The 20980-nt window shown below is 37.2% G+C and overlaps 1 protein-coding gene across 6 annotated transcripts in view; it reads right to left on the minus strand.

The window, feature by feature from the left end:
- The window catches only part of LOC105193175 (neuronal acetylcholine receptor subunit alpha-7), a 261990-nt gene that overhangs the window by 13315 nt on the left and 227695 nt on the right, over positions 1 to 20980 (minus strand). For all 6 annotated transcript variants that reach the window (XM_026133352.2, XM_039454327.1, XM_026133353.2 and 3 more), the window contains 3 exons: positions 7611 to 7720; positions 5601 to 5815; positions 1765 to 1965 (listed from right to left, as the gene is read on the minus strand). In XM_026133352.2, coding sequence (XP_025989137.1) covers positions 1765 to 1965; positions 5601 to 5815; positions 7611 to 7720 — 526 coding nt within the window. The remainder of the gene's footprint in view (positions 1 to 1764; positions 1966 to 5600; positions 5816 to 7610; positions 7721 to 20980) is intronic.

Below are 20980 nucleotides of genomic sequence, written 5' to 3' on the forward strand. Positions count from 1 at the left end.
TAACAATCCTACAGACAAGTTTATACGTGCGCGTCCAATAGATAGTCACGCGCGTTTCAAACTTTGAACGCGTTTTTCTCGAAACTATTTTCAAAACAGCGTGCAATATAACTAAAAAAATATTTGATCAATATAGCTGAGACGTGCATGTTTATTTTTCACTAAATTCTCCACCGGAAGTGCCTGTAAAACTTGCAAGAATAACTATCCAAACTATTTTTTTCACATGATAAAAATGAAAATTTTATGCGAAAATTCAACATTTTTTTCAAAACTGCGTAGAATTTTTACTTTAGTATTTTTTTACTATCGGATTTAGGCTCTTGCAGTATGCAATTTTATTCAAAAGACAGATTTGTTTGATTTTTTCATTTCAGGATGAGATAAAAAAATACTGCATTGCACGCCATTTGATCCTCTCGAAAACCAGAACCACCGTAGAGAACGAGCGTCATTACGTCACCATATTTAAACTAATTTGGTTTAACACATTTTTTTTTACATCTACGAATTATAAGAAATATGTAAAAAAAGTTATGGACAGTTCATTAAAAGTCTTGTGCCGCAAAAAAATTTATGAAAATCAGCTTTTTTTCGGCAGATTACATGACCTTTCCCCCCTTAAGTTTGTCTATATTCTCTGTATGTTCGGAATAGCTGAAAATATAAAGATAATGTAATATATGTTTCTTTATTTTGACAGGCTAATCTAAAAAGATTAAAATTGAAACTGCTTTTATCATAATTGCTTCTTTTCCAAGAGGTAAATGTGCATATATGCTTTATCATAATTACTTTTTTTCTAAAAGATAGATATGTATATGCTGTCAGTTCCACAAGAGCATACAGTTTCTAATTTCATCAATAAATTACGCACAGATCTGTCTTGAATTTTCCGCGTCTTTAAATCCTTGTTAACAACGCTTTGAAGTTACATCGATAGTTTGACTTGTTATTTGTATGTTAGAGCGAAATAAAGGCAAAAAGTAATGGCATCATTACAATAGATTGGCCGTTGCTTGATGCTAATCTAATCGAAAACATTTGGCAACTATCAGACTCAGGGAAAAGCCTCAGGAAAATGTATTTAATTTGAAATAGTTGTCACGATATTTACGGGAAATCTGGAGATCTCTTCCCGAGACAATGGCTGAAAAATTCGTCGAAAGTATGTCTCGACGTTGCCAAGCTATAATCGAAAACAATTCGGGGATTGGACAACATAGAGATAAACGCATTGTAGTTTTATAAAATGTACTAAAAAGCTACAAGCCAAATTTTTAACAATTTTTTTTCAGAAGAAATAATCTGTACGCTCTTGTAGAACTGATTGCATTTTAATATTTTATTTCTAATTCTTAAAATTTATATATACGTGAACGTAATCAAAATGGAATATGTTAGTTTCAGTCAATATTATTTGATAAATAAATACATTTTTTATAATTGAGATTATTGAGCAAATAAATTTTGGTTGATTGAACTCGTGATGAGAATCCAAATAAATGAAATTATCGAGTAAAGGAATTTTGAATAGTTGAAACGCGAGTAAACTCAAATAATAATCATATAATGGATTCGCTCGGGGAATCGGCGGGTCGGCGCATAAATGACGGACGAGTTTGTCTCGTGCGAAGAACGTGGATGTGAATCTCGAGCTCCGCGCTGTAAAAGCTATCTCTTTGTTCGTGATTTTCCGCGAGAGAGGCGCCGAGCGCCGTGCTCGCACGACTGAAACCATGTGAAAGATTTAAAACATCCAACCTGTCGACCACCATGGCGGCGAACTTCCAGTCGCTAATGACTTCGTCGTCTTCGTCCGCCTTTTTCATGCGGCTAGTGATGAACTGCAATTCCTTGAGAATCGTGTGAAGTTCCTTCTGCATTCCGCTGAGAGGCAGCGACGCCGAAGTCTCCTCGACCGTCGCCGGCCTGGTCGATAGCGGTGTACCGTACGCCGACCTGCTGTAAAAGATCGTGTAAATTATTACTCTCAAAGATGTCACACGTTCTCTCTCAAAACCAGCAAGTTGTCGACGAATATTTCGCACGGATAGTCGGAGAAATTCTCGTGAAATTCTGACTCTTCAAAGAGTCATATAATAGCTGTTATAATTATTAAAATAATCGGCCTTATACACAAGATAATGCACAAAGTTTGTGTAAAGTCAAATGTGATAAGTACTGAAGTCCTACACTTGGTAATATAAATATTATTTTAACATCGTAAATTACTACTGCAAGTTACAGTTGAGATTAACATTACTTACATATATAATAATCTTTTTCTTTAATGATATATTAATTGCAAATTATACTCTCTAAATCTCATAGAGTAAAACGTCGCTGTAAAAAATTGAGCCTGTGCAATTTTTTCGATTTATTTTTTTAAGACATTTAGAGAAAGATTTTTTTACAAAAACTAAACAAAAATAAATTTCTAAAAGAAATAAAAGTTTCTCATCTTCAAACCGTTTATTGTATAAATATAATAACTTTCTTTCCGGACATATAAGAGAAGTAAGAACAAAGTTGTAGATTTGAAAGTAATATTTTGAGAATCCATTTAAAACATAATCATACATCATAAAAAATCTCTGGACTTCTTACGGAAATTTTGTGTGTGTGAAGCTGGCGTATCATTTCGTGGAAACTCACGAAATGTTGAGAGTTCTGGCTTTATTTACAATAGTTCTATAGTTCCTGATAGATAAAACAAATAGTTCTGGCCTTTAAAGCGAAAAAAACGTATAGGACAAAGTGAGACGCCAGGTTCACGCAGCGTCTCAGTTTGTCCTGCGTCATTTTCCAGACCCAATTCTTGTAGAATTTTAAAAGATCTATAGTTCTAGATGAGTTCTAGAAAGAGTTCTAGCGTTTAACATAGTTTATTTAATAAAAAAAAAAAAAAATTATTATAAAATATTTATTTTATAATATTATATAATAGAGTTCCGTGTACACAAAAATATTTCTCCTCCAGTTCTGAACGTATCTAAACGCCTTCCGAAGAGTTCCGGTCGATTCCGTTATTTAATATTTAATAAAAAATTATTAACTCCCGCCAAACACGTATTTTGTCATATATGGGTGAGACGCTGGTCTTTATTCGAGAGTTCTGTGTATCAAAAAATATTTTTCCAATAGTTCTTAACGTAACAAAGCGCCTTCCGAAGAGTTCCGGTCGATTCCGTTATTTAATATTTAATAAACAATTATTAACTCCCGCCAAACACGTATTTTGTCATATATGGGTGAGACGCTGGTCTTTATTCGAGAGTTCTGTATATCAAAAAATATTTTTCCAATAGTTCTTAACGTAACAAAGCGCCTTCCGAAGAGTTCCGGTCGATTGCATAATTTATTAGTTAATAATAAATTGTTAACTCCCGGCAAACACGTATTTTGTCATATATGGCTGAGACGCTGGTCTTTATTCGAGAGTTCTGTGTACCAAAAAATATTTTTCCAATAGTTCTTAACGTAACAAACAATTTATTATTAACTAATAAATTATGCAATCGACCGGAACTCTTTGGAAGGCGCTTTGTTACGTTAAGAACTATTGGAAAAATATTTTTTGATATACAGAACTCTCGAATAAAGACCAGCGTCTCACCCATATATGACAAAATACGTGTTTGGCGGGAGTTAATAATTGTTTATTAAATATTAAATAACGGAATCGACCGGAACTCTTCGGAAGGCGTTTAGATACGTTCAGAACTGGAGGAAAAATATTTTTGTGTACACGGAACTCTATTATATAATATTATAAAATAAATATTTTATAATAATTTTTTTTTTTTTATTTTTATTAAATAAACTATGTTAAACGCTAGAACTCTTTCTAGAACTCATCTAGAACTATAGATCTTTTAAAATTCTACAAGAATTGGGTCTGGAAAATGACGCAGGACAAACTGAGACGCTGCGTGAACCTGGCGTCTCACTTTGTCCTATACGTTTTTTTCGCTTTAAAGGCCAGAACTTTTTGTTTTATCTATCAGGAACTATAGAACTATTGTAAATAAAGCCAGAACTCTCAACATTTCGTGAGTTTCCACGAAATGATACGCCAGCTTCACACACACGAAATTTTCTATTTATTTTTATCATCTATTTCTATCCGATAATATTTTACCTCTTTTTGTAACATTAATAATGATAAAATGTAAAGAAAATATTTAAAATATTTATAAAGCAATATTCTTTTACATTTTCTTTGTATAAATAATTTAAATAATTTTTGTCCGGATGTATAATGTACACGGAAAGAGAACGATTATGTTAAAATTAAAAATTTGGACCCATTTAAAAAAATAATAAAAAATATCTAGACTTGTATTTGATTCTTGGACTTCTTGGTGGAAATTTAATATTTACTACTTATTTATATTTATATTTTCTGCTTGATTCCTGCCAGAACAAAATTATTCACGACGTGAGACATTACTAACAGAGAATGATTTAACGCCATAACCCAAAACGGATTTTTTTTAAACGGATTTGGTTTTTTTAGGAAACCCTTCGTATATTATGTATTTATACTTCTCTGAAAATTTTTATCGCGTTGTATACTATTCTATATAATCAATTGATTCAATGCTTACGAGTGAGTCTGGAATAAAAGATTTTTCTTCTTACGTAAGATAAGTTTGCAAAATGTTACTTCGTAATCAAAAGTCCCAATATTTTTTGAACAATATGAAGAAGTTGAAAATATTAAATTATCTCGTTATGCATTTGAATTGAACCATTATGTCACAGAAATCGATTATCGAGTTTCCGTAACGACGTGACGGAGAGGAGTGAAGGAGAGATGGAGGAGAAAATGGATTGCCCAGTGAAAATTGTCCGGCAAACCAGGAGCGATTATTGAAGGATCGGGCGAAAAAAAATATATCAGGATGGAAGAATATTTTGTCAACGGTTCATGGAAACCGGTTTGAGGAAGAAAAAAAAGACTGCAAAGATCTCATGGAAAAACAGGGGAATCCGGCTTTGGTTAGATTGAATCGGCGTTTATCGAGGTTCGCGAAAATCTCGATATTCGATTCCGGGGCGGTACAACCGTCGTGGCCGTTTAAGCGACGGCCGACAGATTTCGGGTGAGTAGATCTCTTGCCCGAGCGCAGTTATCGCAAAGCAAACGTGACATGTACCGTTCTGTAATCATTCTGTGTGCGCAGAGCTCGCGTCTTCGATTTCCTATGGTTGAAACTGTAAAATATCGTTGGCCGCTGCTCGCTGCTCGAACACGCGAGCTGAATTACGTGCAGCAAGATGTATTTACTCGGAAACACGTGTCCGCGCATCTCGTTCGGTTTCGATACGCTCGTTGCCGCCCGTTCAATCTCTCTGAATGGATTATTATATGCGTTCACGCTCGATTTTCCCTCTCATTGCTCTTTCGCGCAACGCTATTAAAATGTGATGCGTTTTCTGCTCTCCGCGAACAACATTCGCCCGTCAAACAACGACCACTTTAATGGAAAAAAGAGCGCAGCTAACCGAGAAAATGGATGTCAAGCCATCGCGGGATTTTCACCAAACGCAACGACCTGAAAAGATCGAATGGACGTAGAACTTAGTGGTACCTTATATAGCCCGAGGCAGGATTGGCGGCGCTGTTCCCATGGCGAAAATCATCGTCGATGTCTAAAACGTTCGCCAGTAAACTCTTACTGCTTCTCTCCTGTAGCTCCAGCTCCTTCATCCGATTACTCATGAGAATGGTCTTCTTCGTGATCTTCTTGCCCGGCCGATTCATGCGCAACACACACGGCAGCCATTGTAGAAACACTATTTTCACCTGCGTGAACATCGAATTATTGTCTCGTTAAACTTCGTAACTGCATTGCACGTCGCGCATCATCGTTCCGGTAAAAATCCCTCGCAATTTCATTTCGGTGAAATTTGTAACGAAAAAAAAAGAACAAAAATTGGAGAGTATAAAATTTTTAAGTGGTGCCCGCGTCATTCAAAGTTTGATACTTTCCAGGGATTTACAATATGCAGTTTAAGCCACGAATATTTTGCGATAAGCGCCACTCTAAGGGATAGCGAGTATACTTTATTTTGAAAACAAAATTGCTAAAAATTACACGAAGTTTACGATGTCTTTTCGTTACGCTACTTCCATTAAGAAAAATTTGTCTTGCCGTGGCACAGCAACTTCTTCGCTAATCATTCGTGAAATTTTAGTGCTACATTTAAAAAAAGTATAAATATATGTATAAGATATTTACTTAATAATTCTAGTTTTTTTTTTTGTATTTACAGTTTTGATATTTTTTTTTCTTTAAACTCGATAATTGAGTTGCACGTTTCTTTAAATAACAAATCAAAAAAATTTCTATGCAATGTATGCGTTTTATATTGATATATCGTTTAAATATACACTGTGGTTTTGTAAACGCAGCGTACTTGTTTGAATCCGGAGTATACAAACAATCCGCATGCGTTAACTTGCATGAAGAAACTCGCACTAACTAACTGGCACTTGCCGCGAGTGAGTACTAACACCTTGAAGGCATTTTCAACATCCAAGGAAGCACTGTTTGCAATGGCAGTAATAATCACAAGATTATCGTGCAAAATTTATTGCTAACCATTACGCGAGGTCCAACGATTTAAATTATTTAATTTATAAAACTAAAAAAATGTATTAATAATTGATACAGAGATTATCGCCAAAAACACCAAAATCTGCTACGACCGGGAAATGTGGCATTTCTTGTATAATATTATTCACATCGGTTTAATATTTAACTTATTCAATTATTTTATGTTGTTTTGAGCACATAAATTGACCATTTCTGATTCTTGTAACAATTTCCACTTTTCCAAAATAACGCGCAATAGAAATATTGAATTATGATTTAATTATTTCATTATAATTATCCAAATATTTTATTGAAAATAATATTTTCAGCAAAAGTAAATTTGATATACGGCTGCATTTTATTATCGCGAGTATAAATAAAACGGTTTCGAAATCACTGCTTATTTAATTATAGAGTAATAGAAGGTAATTAAATTTGTAACAATTTTGGTATAATACGCTACAACGATGAAAAACAATGTACAATCTCAGCTAATCCATTTAGTTAAGCAGCTTATTTCTCTATCGAAAATGATTAACTTTTATTCAAATGAAATATCTTACTATGTTATCAATCAAATTATTCTTTTAGAGCAAACTAAAAAGATCCAATTATATATAGATTTATTATAATTAAATTTTTTTTTGTCGAGTTGGTGTACACACGCAATTCATAAAGACTAAGCGAACGATAAACATTTTCGTAGCTAGAAAATGCACAAAGTTACAAAGAGAAGAATAAATATCTGCGTGATTATAATGATTACACTTATCAACGTTCATTAGCGTTTATTTATTTATTAACGTTTAGTTATTAGAGTTATTTGTTTCATTCAAAATTACTTTGGTGACAAATTACCGTTGTTTATCTCAACATTGCGTCATTAATAATACACGCTACATTTACCGCATTTATTATATATTATTTTGATACCGTTATTTGTCATTAATTAGAGCTAACTATCCACGCTGTAGTCGTTTTGAATTATATCTATTTTCTTACCCAGTTTGGCATCACGTATCTGTCGGGCGATCTGTGATGATAGTTGAGCACCAGAACGGTGAGCACGACGCTGCTCGCCACCATGAACATGATGCAATTGAAGTATGATCCTGAATTCGAGGTATTCCCGAAAATCCCCCGAAGAAAGAATACAAAAAAAGGCGATTAGTCACGGAAATGGCGTAGTTCGTCGCTATTAGCAGCGCTCTCGTTGAGAATGAAAGATTATTCTTCTGGATTCTCTTAGCTCTCGGCTCAGATCGTAATCGTCTTCGCTCGCGGAACCCTCTTGCTTGATATCCCCCGTCCCATTTTTGCTCTCGGCATACATATTCAATAATCTTTCATTCGCTTGTACGAGTGCTCGCGCGTTTCCGGCGCGCACGGAGAGGCTAAAAAATTCAAACATCGGAAGAATGTCCGTGTCGGAAATATTTTAACGCGAAGTGCGCTTTAGCAAGCATTCCAGAGGATAACGTCATTTTTTAAATGCAATTTTCACGGATTTCTTGATATTATATTTATCGAGCAGGACTGTACTTTCGATTTGCTTGAGCCGTTCGGATATGCTACATGCTTCTTTTTCTTTTCTCTGTATTCCTCATATGTGCATTAGTCCTTTTTATTTTCATCCCTTATCGGAGGGAGCTTGGAACGCTTTCTTACTTTTTTTTCTACACTAGCAAATGATACAGTAAATAAAGTACATCGGAGCATTCTTCAGACGCGGGGGGGGAATTCAAGCCTCTCCGTGCGAGTGAAGACACACACGCCACGATGACACACTCGCAGTCACAACACACGGCGGTTCAGTGCCATCCGAATGGATCTGTCACGGAATCGACTCTTGCGACTCACACTCGAGGCGAAAGTTGAGAAAGAAACAATAGACAAGCGAAACAAGCATATTATTATACGATAATAATTAGAACAGACATCATAGCTAAAGGTAAAAAGCACACATATATGGATAAGAATAGCGTACGCTACATCGAGCAACAAAAATATCTACAGGGCACGACGAAGACCATCGGCGAGATGTTCTTCGGAATGGCCCTTACGCGGTTTTCTCGCATTTCTGTGAAATTTGGGCAGGCAATAGAAATAGTCTATGGGATGTGTCGCAAAGATACCCGCAGATACGTTCTAATTCTTGTAAACGCTCTTTAGATATCTCGGTTTTCTCTCGGATATCCTCAATATAAGTCTAAGACTTATATTCAATATCAATTTCACTCATCTAACGGAGCTAACATTTTCATAATTTCTACAGGATACATCGATACGCGTAACCCAGTTCACCTGCTGAAGTCAGCATTTCTCATTTCGCCAGAACGGTGAAGGTAAACTTACGTACGTCAGTTTTCTGGTGTTACACAAATGAAAATAAGAAAATTGAGAGTAGACTACTGTACTTACTTGCGCGCGAAGTACGTGTAAGAAAAGGAGGAGGCAATGGTGTATTACGCAGAGAAATTGGCGACGGAGAGAAAACGCTTACACTATCATGCAGCTATCGAACATGCAATTTTACCAAAAAATGCATACAAAAGCCTTTTGTGGTTTGCACACAAACCCTCTACGGTTTGTCATCGGCACACGAGTCTAACAATATTTAAACGTAGTATATAGGGATGCATATATCATGAGAACGTTTAAGCTGCGATTAAAACTACGCACTACGATCGGATTGGGATGTAGTTCATCTCTCGACTTTCATTATTCACGCGACTATTTTTTGTCATTATGATTAACACAGATTCCTCGATAAAGTTATCTTAGAGTGTTGGAGATCTATCGTGATCGAAGTTTACTTCGATCGCAAGTGATGTTAATGCGCATCGAATGATGCTCGTTGATATATACATATATATATGCTTTTATTTTTGTATTATTCTTATATTTGTATTGATCTTATATTATTTACATAAGCTACAATACTATCAGGGAGAAGTTTATCTCTTCTCCCTTCCATAACGAAAATAATCATCCCTGTCAACGCTCATTTAAGTTGCATGATACAACATCAAATCGATCTTGAAATTTTTTAACGTCTCGCTAACAGTGGGAGGAAAATAGTTGAAATATTTTACATTTTGACATGTCACGGATAAATAGGTTTTCTCTTTTTCCTATCGTATTTATTTTCTATTTCTTAAGTGTACAAAACGCCTAAAATAAAAAATACTAAAATAAAAGACTGCATATATTTCATGGATTTAATTTCTTTTTCTTATCAACCAAATAGATAATTAATAAATTTGTTTTAAAACATGTTTATAGAAATTAAGTTACATCTATATATTCATGAAATATGTGCTGTCTTTTATTTTAGTATTTTCTATTTTATACTCTTAAGAAATGGAAAATAATAATTAAATAGTAGAAATTAAAAAAAACTTATTTATTTATGACACAATTGAAACGTAAAAATATCTTACTTCAAGTAAATGTATATATAAATATTAAATACTATTTGTATTTCTATATTTACTACACGAAATTTCCAAATAGTATTTTTTACAGATACATTCTCTCTCTCTTTAAATAAATATTTTTTAAAAATCTATTTCAATTTTTGCCTAGCATTACTTGTTAAAATTGCTTCGTACGGAACTTAAAATATTCCGGCGCCATGCTGTAGAATATTCTAATATCCTAATATTCCCACCTTCCCTCGGATTTTTTTTTACAAATAGGTAACGAAGCCTCCTATAGGACGGGGCAACATAGCATCTCGCAGATGCAAAACGTTTCTTGCAAATTGAAGATTTTCGAGCGATACATTTTAATCTATCTTGTCGCTGGTTGCGCACGGGCGCAGCCAAATATTTATCCCCCTTCCCACAACTGCGAAGATTCGCTCGTAACCCTAATTACGGTGCTCCTAACTTTTCCCCTAAATTATCGAACCGGCATAGCCTGGCGAGCGCATCCGAAGTACTGCATTAAAACTGGGACCGACAAACGACTCCGAGGCGCGCGCGAAAATAAAAAGGAGGAACGGCAGAGCTTCGCAAGTGGCGCCGAATAAAATACTAAAAGGGTTGCCTTTTTTAACTTCTCGTGTTATCTCGACGGCTATGTTTAACGGCTCCATAAAGCCCGGCACGAACGTCTTTAGGCTGTGATTAATCGCCTTATACGAAAGCGGCTATCTCCTCTCGTGCCTTTATTAATGGATCCTTAAGACTCGCCTGCCATTACGTACCAGGTGTATATTTATGACGTTTCGAGTTACTTAATCCTTTCATTGATCGTTCAGTGGAAATTCGATCTATCATGAAAGCAAAATCACTTGATTGATTTACAAGAACGGTAGCTGGACGAGATGTAGGGAATTACAACCGTAAAGGCAAAGATATGGAGTATCTTCATCTAACAGTGATATGTTGTCTCCATTAAATTTAAAGCCACGATAAATTATTACATCTAAAATTTAGTACGAAGATTCAGAATATTTTCTGTTTGATGCGCTCCAACGGTTTCGTTAAATTATTGATCGATCATAATTTAATTGAGAGTATTTCTCTCTCTCTTTTTTCCATTAATGATTGCTTTTTTATATTTATTGAAACATTTTTCATTTCATAAATAAATTTGTTTTTCACATATATTAGAACAATGCATTCTACGGAAATAAACGTGATGCGGCGGTTCTCATATGAAGAGAACATTATATCTTGGCTAAACTGCCGGTACGTGCAACATCATAACGATATTTATTTCAAATATTTGTTTCATACGCACATGGATAAATATACATTGAGATAGCGGACAAAAATTACGTGGATTGCGAAGCGTGAAAATCATTTCGTTTCTAACTTTATTAACAAGCTCATCCGGTCGTTCGATCCGGTTGTGGCAGGTTCGAAAATCTTTACAAAATATAATCTGACTTTGGCTTCGTATATGCTTTATTTCAGCCGTCATATGTGCTCCAATTTAATTACATCCGATGAAATAGCTGACGTCGTCGAATTTCCAACTGACAGATAGGTCGTAATTTAAATTATTCCAGCGAATTAATTAGTTATTACATGCGTTGCAACGCCGGGCCGGTTAATGTGATGGTTAATGCAGAATTTACGAATCATTGTAATGAACGTCGATGTTTCGCCGCTCTACAAAATAATTTAGTTAGAAAACAAACAATAATAACGCATGATTGATGAATTGAAGAATCGCGTTTATAGGGAAGCCATAAAAATCTGACACTGACATTTTATTTTATGCGTCAATTTTTCATAATTGTACGAAATTGTACAATTATTTTCCGAGAATATTCAAATTACGAAATAATACGTCACCGAAAGAATTAAGGAAAGACGTAAAGTAGAATTTTAAAGATATATATTTCGTTTTAACGGTGACCCGACATGGTCTTTAATTGCGGTTTATAATTGCGGCACATTAAGAGTTTTACAAGCGGAATAACTTTTGAATAGCTTATTGAAGAGACGCAAGACCGACAATTTAAATTCCTTTCATTTTTTACGGCTTTAGTTAATTTCCATGAATATATATACATACTACTTCGTTGAAGAAGTTTTCATGCCATTCACGTAACCGTGATACTATTCACCTCGACATCTATTAACCTCGACGCCGTACTTTCGAAGAGTGAAACTGTTTGCGGCATAAGGAATTCGCAGCTTTCAAAATAACAAAGTTAAAATTTTGAACAGATCTTTTTTGAATACAGTCACATTTTTATTTTATTTATCCCAGTTTCAACGCGAATGAATTCAATGCATTCGCGGACATTTTTAATTTCATACAATTTCTACATACTTTACACACGTAACGTAATAAAGTAATGTAAAAGAAGATTTTATGTATATTTATAGTGTATATATTATACGTTATATATGTAGAATACTTAATCATTTTTACGGAGTAATGTAAGTAGCGGAATAATATTGGATTTAATATAGCGAATGTTACGCTCCAAAGATTGTCGATTCATCGAAGAACTAATTATCGTGACGTTCGTACTTGCGCAAACGATTGATCGTGGATAATTTTCAATAAGATGTGTTGCTCGTAGGCAACTTTCCGTTTTGTAGAGCTGCTGTTAAGTACTCTGAATGCAATCTGCTTGCTGGAGCTAATTAATTTCGTTATCGACGCTCGTTTTGCTCTTTTTTCGCTTCTGTAAACCAATCTAAGGCTCTCATTCATTTCGTTTCCCGGATGCATTTTCTTTCGAAGGCACTTTTTTTCCTACACCTTAATTACTTTGAGCGACTTGTCGACAAAATAATTCGTTCGTTACATGGTTTTATATAATATCTTCCTCTCTCTCTCTCTCTCTCTCTCTCTCTCTCTCTCTCTCTCTCCCCCTTTCTGCGAGTGTCTTGTCAAATTGCATCTATCACTTTTTTATTACGAGCTTTATGTCCCCGTTCTGCGCGTCCGGTTTTACTACTTTACTCAATTTCCGCATTTACGTGCGACTTGCGAAACTGGCCCTTGGTTACTCGGAACGACCGGTTTTATCGATACTACGAGTGCTTACCCGCATTTTATTTCTCTCTCTCGCTGACATTATCTTACCCCCGTTTTAGCCCAAGCATTTTCGAGCTCATCTTGTTAGACATGAATTAACAATAAAAGTGTTTGACTACTTCGATGATCGTGTAGATAGACTTTTTCCGCTGTTTATTTCATATCCATTTCGTGCATCTACATTCATTTCATATCCCATCAAATGTAACTTAAAAACTGTATTCGTATTACGTTGAACTGCAGCCCAAATTAGTCCGAGTGCTTATTCAGCAATTTCACATATCTTTCTAATTTCAACAATGGTTGCATCTCGGGTTTGCCGGAGAGACGTAGTGCAAACAGTGTACTTTGTCGACGTCATCACTTTGAACACACAATAAACTCTATCGTTAACGAAAGTTGTACATTTCGAGGAGGAAAGTACCACCGGGAATTATCGCAGAATTATTGCGTTTCCTAATTGCCAGCAGCACTTCGATTTTCTTTATGACAACCACGTTCCGTTAATTGCGTGATTGTTGCTCCTCTACGATATCATTTTACCAGGTTACAACTACCTCCATTCTCGTATCAAGCTACCGGCATCCGGCTGACTTAGCATCACCTCTTGATCGCTCGATCTCGATTTTATTCCACTTTTAGGAAAGCATTTTTACATCGTTCTGGTATAATGTCGTTTACAGAGTCGCGGAGAGATTTCATTTCTGCAAATGACTACTGCGAATTTTAATATATTCTTGCAATGTCCTTTGACGCTCCCGGAGAACAATTGTTCTCATTACATCGCCCACTGCCATTTGCTCATTTTCTGATCACCAATCTCGTCATAGGGACACTCGGCTTTTCCATTATTTTCCCTCTCATCACCTTCTCTCCCCGCGTCCGTCTTATATTGCGCCTCGTTATTTGCTCGATTTTTACTCGCGATGTCACGTAGGACACCCTCCTCTGTTTTCTCGTCGACGACGCTCCTCTCCTCCGTGTCTACGAAATGCAGGGAAATAACCGTCTGCATTTAAGGATCTCTCGCCATAATATTTTTACTCGTTTTCCATTACTTTCCAATTACTCCGAGCGCTCATGTGCACACATTCGTAGGAAACGCACGCTCCTCCTTTTGCTTTTCATAAATGTCGCTTCTCATTCCCGCTCCCTTTTTCTTGCCCACCGCCGTGCTGCACTGGCTCGTTTCCACCGTTTTATACGTATCGTCGTACGTTTTGTGGTCGCCTTTGATTACTGCGCGCGTGCGTTTACGACCAGCTAGCCACGTGCGAACGCTCTTTTACGTCTTTCGACTTTTGTGCAGTTACGGTGGACTTTGTGTCAGGTATTTCCGACAGAAATATTCCGAAACGTTCCTTCCCAAATCGCGTCATTTACAGTCCCGTATTTCGTGCCTCGGTCGGCCATATCTCCGTCAACGGATCGGATTATTTATGTAGTTTGCTGTTTTCTCAGTCAGAGAGTGCAAACTCGCGGCGAATGAAAAGTTCGGAAGGAGAATGTCTGAAAAGTGCGCTGCGATGTGTCGAAAGAGGACTATTACAAAGATTGCTCTCTTGCGATTTCGCGTCGAAGTTCCGCCACAATATTACTTCCGATTCTGACTTCCTCGTAAGTTCTCGCTTTCTCAATTCCGAGCATCGCAAGCTTCTCTCTCTCTCTCTCTCTCTCTCTCTTTCTCCCTCTTTTACGAAAACTTCTCTTCTTAAAATAACTCCCTCAATAACAGAGAAGTCGACTCGCATCGTTCGATCTTTGTGGAAACGGTTGCAATTTTATCGTACGATAGCGCATGAGAGAGAAGTAAGTCATGATTAGAGAGGAGAAGAGAGAAATCGACTCATTGTGCAGCCACGAAGAACGGGGAATAAAGTAGCGAACGTTCTCGGGTACGGCGTTCGTCAAAGTTGCATGATACTCGGAGACTGCAGCGGGTCGTTTCGTAGCGAGAATACGGAAAAAGGAAGGAACCCGGAAAAAGAAGGAACATGGGAAGAAGGAGTTGTAGGAACCCGCATGGTATGGTCGAGTGGCTCTCCGACCGTCCACCTGCTCAATTGAATTCTTCGATCGACTGGGAGAGATACGAGGTTACGATGATAAGCGTATCGGCGCGTTATCTTCCGTTCTCTTAGTATTTGCATAGATATTTTTTATCAACGAGAACAGGTGCTTCACGACGAACGACTTACAGCTATTATTACAGATATGAACAATGCCTTGTTATTAAATGCCTTACGTAATAATTGAGAGATAAAGAAATTAAATTAAGGAATTTAATTTAAAAGATTTAGAAAGACGTAGACAACGACGTGACAATCTGTAATCTTGACCTCGTACTCTCTTCTCTGGCTGACAGTCATTCGAGCACCTAGAATCTTACTTACTCTGACGTAATGGCAATTAAATCGTTAGACGTTACAGACGTTCTGTCTACAGATCGTTGAGAGTCTCTGCTTTACACGATGGCCATTGTAGCTGGCGACGACGTAGCCTCGTTTCGTTTTGTCGCGTGGGTGCATGTTAGCGATACACACATACCTACACAGAGACATTTAAATAAGTTACACGCGAGTTCTCTTACGATTTTTATCAGTATCGTCCACCTGTCGGTAGCTTGCGCTTTTGTGGGCGTTCGTGGTCGATGGCTATGTGCGGAGGTGTAAATAAATAAATCACGTTGAACGCTATACGAGTTTCCGCAGCATTGTTGCTCCATTGTGCCTTGCGTCTGCGATGCGACTATCGTTACCAATAGTAATTCTTTCAGCGCATTATTTAAACCAAGTAATCCAATAGATATTTGCAAGCAGCGTTCCGAAAAAGACGACGTGTTATACATTTTACTGCTTTACATCAGATATTTAAAATAATTATAAAAAGATTAACTATTTTTTTTTTAAGATCATAAGTAAGAGGAGTGGAAGCAACAGAACGAGGGGGTGGGGGGAGAAAGAGAGAGAATAACAAATTGCAAGAATAAAAATAATGTTAGATACATTTGTATGTTGCCAAGTACCATGTTTAAATTTAAGAGTTATTTTAAGTGACGCGTGCTGCGGTTTAAATTTCGTCGAGAGTGGGAGATAATTCACAGGGAGTCACGTTACATTTCTGCGAAGTGCATATTTCTTATAACGAAGATTCAGCGGTGCGGGCTCGTTTATACGACTATTGCACGTACGAGAGGAAAGGAGTCGTAAATTTCGCCGCACCACACATCGCGGTCCATACGTTGGTACGATATCTCGGAATTTTATTCAATGCGTTTGTGGTGCGCCGCTTACCGTATTGCGAACGGATTTTCGCAGCACTTACATACCCTCTTAGCGCGGCGCATGTTCCGGCTGAGATTATTGCTCCGACAGTTTGGCACTCGTTTATACGCCGTTCCGTACGCGGATTACACTTTTAAAGCACGCTCTTTTCGCAGTCCAGAAACGCGGGCTTCCCGGGCTGTGTGTAATGTACGCGCAGTTATTACACATCCTTTCGTCGCGCTCGAAATCCCCGCGCGTAGTCGCGCTGCAAAGTTCCGACATTAGAAATTGAAAATTTTAAGTAGGGGAGTGTCTTTCTTCTCTCTTCCCCACCTTGGTTGGCGTTTTTATATTACGTAAAGTTAAAAGAGCTAATTCTTCTACGATTTTTTGTGATATCCTATATTTTTTTATCTTATATCACGATATTTCGCGGTTTTTTTTTTCATTTACGCGAGAGAAAGATAGTACGTGCATCATTCTTTTCAGATATTAAATTCCGCAATTTAGTGCAGGTACAGCAATGTATGTAAAGACTTTTAATCATAAACTTGGGAAGATGAGGAAAGTAAAATTAAAGTCATGTTAGAAGGAAAATACGAGGCAAGATGGGGAAATATAAACGAAGGAAATATAACGAAACAAAATATACTTGACGCAAGACATTACTGCGTCTCTCGATAGATTTCACAAATGTAACGTGTTTGAAATTTAACTTATCAAATCGTTTCTCGTGCTGCTAACGTGGAAAACAGTTAATATTATCATAAATCATTTATAAATAGAACTTACAAGTAACATTTAAGAATTTAAAATTCTGCTCAAGACAGGTTTTAAATGCGCCAGAAAATGAGACAAAACAGAAAAACATATTCGCGGAGAGACGAAAAGGCAGACATATGATTTTGATACTACATTTGTATCATATAGAACGCGTTTGATTCTGAAATATATTTATCCGTACATGTGGCTATACGTAACCAATAATGGACGTTTGTATTACAAGTTATGTATAAGTACACGGAAGAGAGTGGTCTTTACTATAAGGGAAGCACAAGGGACATAAGAAGAAAAAGAAAATACGGAAAAGATAGGAATTTCCATTTACATTTAATACAGATTTCAAACAGTGTCGTTCGAAATTGCACGCTTTGCTGCATGCTTATCAGCAGTAAAAATGATATATCGTCGGAGAAAGAGTCACGCGAGAGCTTAATGGCTCGCGAAGTTAAACCTAACTGCGTTTAATTGTAAAATGAATTACTTTTAGCGGGCCGACAGTGGTTAACGCGGACACCGCGTACGGATTAATGCGGAAATAAAATCTGTTTTATGTTGCTTCAGATTATTACATATGTACACAGTATTTCGTAATTTTCCCGTATGATTCTCTGGATCGAGGAGATTTCATTTGAGTCTTTTCCTCCGACGATCAATTCTCATACTCTCAGTTTAAGCGTTACGAGACCACTGTTGGCGTTTACACGAACTCGTAACTATAACTACAAAATGACAGAGTAAGAACCCTGCTTTCGTACGCGGAATAAAATACGTTCGAGTAAAGCCTCCGTTTTTCTGAAAATTTACGGCAATTGTGTGATGGGCTTCCGTTCTCCTAATTGTAAGCCTTTTCGATTACTGATTCTAATTGCTGGTATAAAAGCCAGACAGACGGCGGTATCGTTAATGTATGGCAGTTACGATGGCACATTCTCTGCAATTATGCGTAAATGATGAACGGTCATCCGTGCAAAATTTGTTGTTCTTTTTCTGAAATCATTAATGGAAGCTAAAAATATATGGAGGATAAATATGTGCCTGGCGGAAACGTTGTATTATAGATTTAATAGCTTCAATAGAGAGAGTCAACAGCTTCTCTTACACACACACACACACATATATATGTATATAATGTATACGCATCACAGCGTGATATTTTGTAGCGATATATAGTGTGGCATTTGTTGCATCGAAATGGGCTGCTGTTCTCGCTCGCGCGATCAGCTTCGTATTTCTCCGCATGTACATACATGTACATGCGTATGTATAATGCGTATGTAATGTATTTTCTCTCTCTCTCTCTCTCTCTCTTTCTCTCTTTGTCTCAGTTTCTCTCGCGCGCTGCTAAAGTCTGTGCATTATTTCATCGTTGATAATGCGTGTATTGTTATACATGGCCCCTTCCATGCGTAAACTATAATCATCATGCGCTGCTGTTCTCCCGTGGTAGTCGACCGCAGTGATTTTGCGAGCTGCATGTCGGGATTTCTGAAATACCGTGTACGGCATCGTGCCAGATCATTATCGTCGTCGCAAAATGCGCGCGTCTAGAGTATTATTTTCATTAATTTTTTTAAACACGTGCTTGCAACGATTCAAACGCGAGAGCGAGAAACTACGTGTAGACAAAGGATCTCGAATATTTGTTTTCAGTATTTCTTTTCTGTTTTCGATTCGTGGATTAGCTTTCGCAAATATTTTCCGCATATATCACAAATAATGGATTGTATTCCGGTATACCTAAAATATAAAGCTCCCCCGTTCCTCCGTGTGAATATTTTCGCGCGCATATTCGTTCATTATTTCTTGTAGGGCGTTCCGCGAGAGAGTCCGTTCTGCTCTATTATTTTTTACTCGACAGAAACTTCTTCTGTTTCAGCATTTCTTTCAATTTTCTCGGTAACATTTTGTTTCTAATAATGGTAGCATTCGTTATCTTTCCCCCTTTTTCCGATCTACCGACGTGATATCAGATACTTCGCGTCTGTATTAATTTTATCTTTAGGCGTTATCATTATTACCTCCGTCCTAGAACAACTGTATATCTTAAATTGATTGATCTGTCTTCATCGAGATCAGAGAGCGAGTATTTCCGGTGTGTATTTCTTATACGAAAATTTAATTCGCGTCAAAACTTGCGGCATTCGTGCTGACGACTCTTCGTCCCCGCACGACAAAATTAATGAAATACAGTAGAGGCTCGCGGTTTTGTGTACGCAACTCAAATAAATATACACCGAATTCGCGTATAACATAATTCAACATCCAAAATAATTACTCTAATTTCATGTTGTTGACACCATCGTACGCATTTGTATGGAAGTATAATAATAAGTATGAATGTATAATAATATCCGCATTAAATACTAAATATATACTTAGATATACATGCATATATTTTATATATATGTATATATGTATGTATGTATGTATGTATGTATGTATGTATGTGTAAGAGTGTAAATACATATGTTAAATTAAATAACGATCCGCCATTTCTACATGTCGCGTTTCACGTTACAATACATTTAAGATAGATTTCAATGTACGTCGCATCATTGGATATCGATTTTTGTAGGCATCATAACCATGTGATGGAAATACTCGCTCTTGAACTTCGTACTCCAACCCTTAGTAACCTTTATAGTAATAATTGTAACTACATTTGGCATGGTCGAGCAATGCCACTTCAGAAGCAGTGAGCAAAACTAGCGAGGTGATACAGGAAGTAGTAGTAGTAGTAGTAGTAGTAATAGTAGTAGTAGAAGAAGAAGAGGAGGAGTAGAAGTAGGGAAAGAGAGCGATGCACTTTCCATATACCGTCTACTGTCAATATGCTCCGTATTGAGATTCACTTTGTTACCAGCAGCAGAATCAATCAGTGTGTGCGTCATGCACGTAATATACTATGTACTGCATCAATCGTACGAGATTCAGATGCTCGAACGCGTGTCAAAGAAACGAGAAAGAGAGAGGATAAGAGAGGCAGAATTGGGGGAAAATGGGCAAAATATTGGGACAAAGAGAACGAGCACTAAGTTCTGCGTGTGATTCGAGACAAAGTCTAAATTTCTACGTGATCATGAAGTATGCGCCAACCAGTTCTGTTTTTCTTACTGTGGAACTTTTTAGTAAGCCTTGCCAAACGGGGTGGGGCGGGGGGGGGGCAGCCAGAAAAGCAACTTCGTGGCTCTCGAAATACCATAGAGCGAGATACAGAGAGATGGATACAAAGACAGAAAGAGAGAAAGAGAAGGAGGCAGAAAAAGAGAATGAGACAAAGGCAAAGAAGCGACTACCAAGTCTGACATAGCGTGAGAGGAGTAAACGCTGATATCGTTCTACGATCGTGTACGCCGAGCCGCGCCTATCGCGACGTTCCAGAGGGCTAATAAAGAGCTGACAGATCGACAGAACAGAGCAGAAATCCACGGGAGGTGAGCGACACGAGATCACGAGGAGTTGCGAAGTTAGAATTGCGGGGGTAGCAACGACAATGGCGGTGGCGGTGTATAAGTAGCTAGTACAGCTCAGAGAGTGACTTGTCATACGCTTTACTTATCGTACGGCTACGCAAGTTGAAGTTTCGCGACTGCAGAGCGACAGGAGGCAGCCTATAGAAGTGGGAAGAGAAGTACGATGATGGTGGATAGTTACAGCGGAAGAAGAGAATTTTAACTCTTGAGTGGCATTACGAGGTTATAACTGTCGGATGACGCGAATAATTTTTATATGACCGAATGTGCCTCAATGCGTACAAATTCTTGGACCATCCTTTTCCTTCTCAATTTCTGAGAATAAAGCCTTTGTTCG

The sequence above is a fragment of the Solenopsis invicta genome, chromosome 10 (genome assembly GCF_016802725.1).
Source record: "Solenopsis invicta isolate M01_SB chromosome 10, UNIL_Sinv_3.0, whole genome shotgun sequence".
In the NCBI taxonomy this organism is placed as follows: domain Eukaryota; kingdom Metazoa; phylum Arthropoda; class Insecta; order Hymenoptera; family Formicidae; genus Solenopsis; species Solenopsis invicta.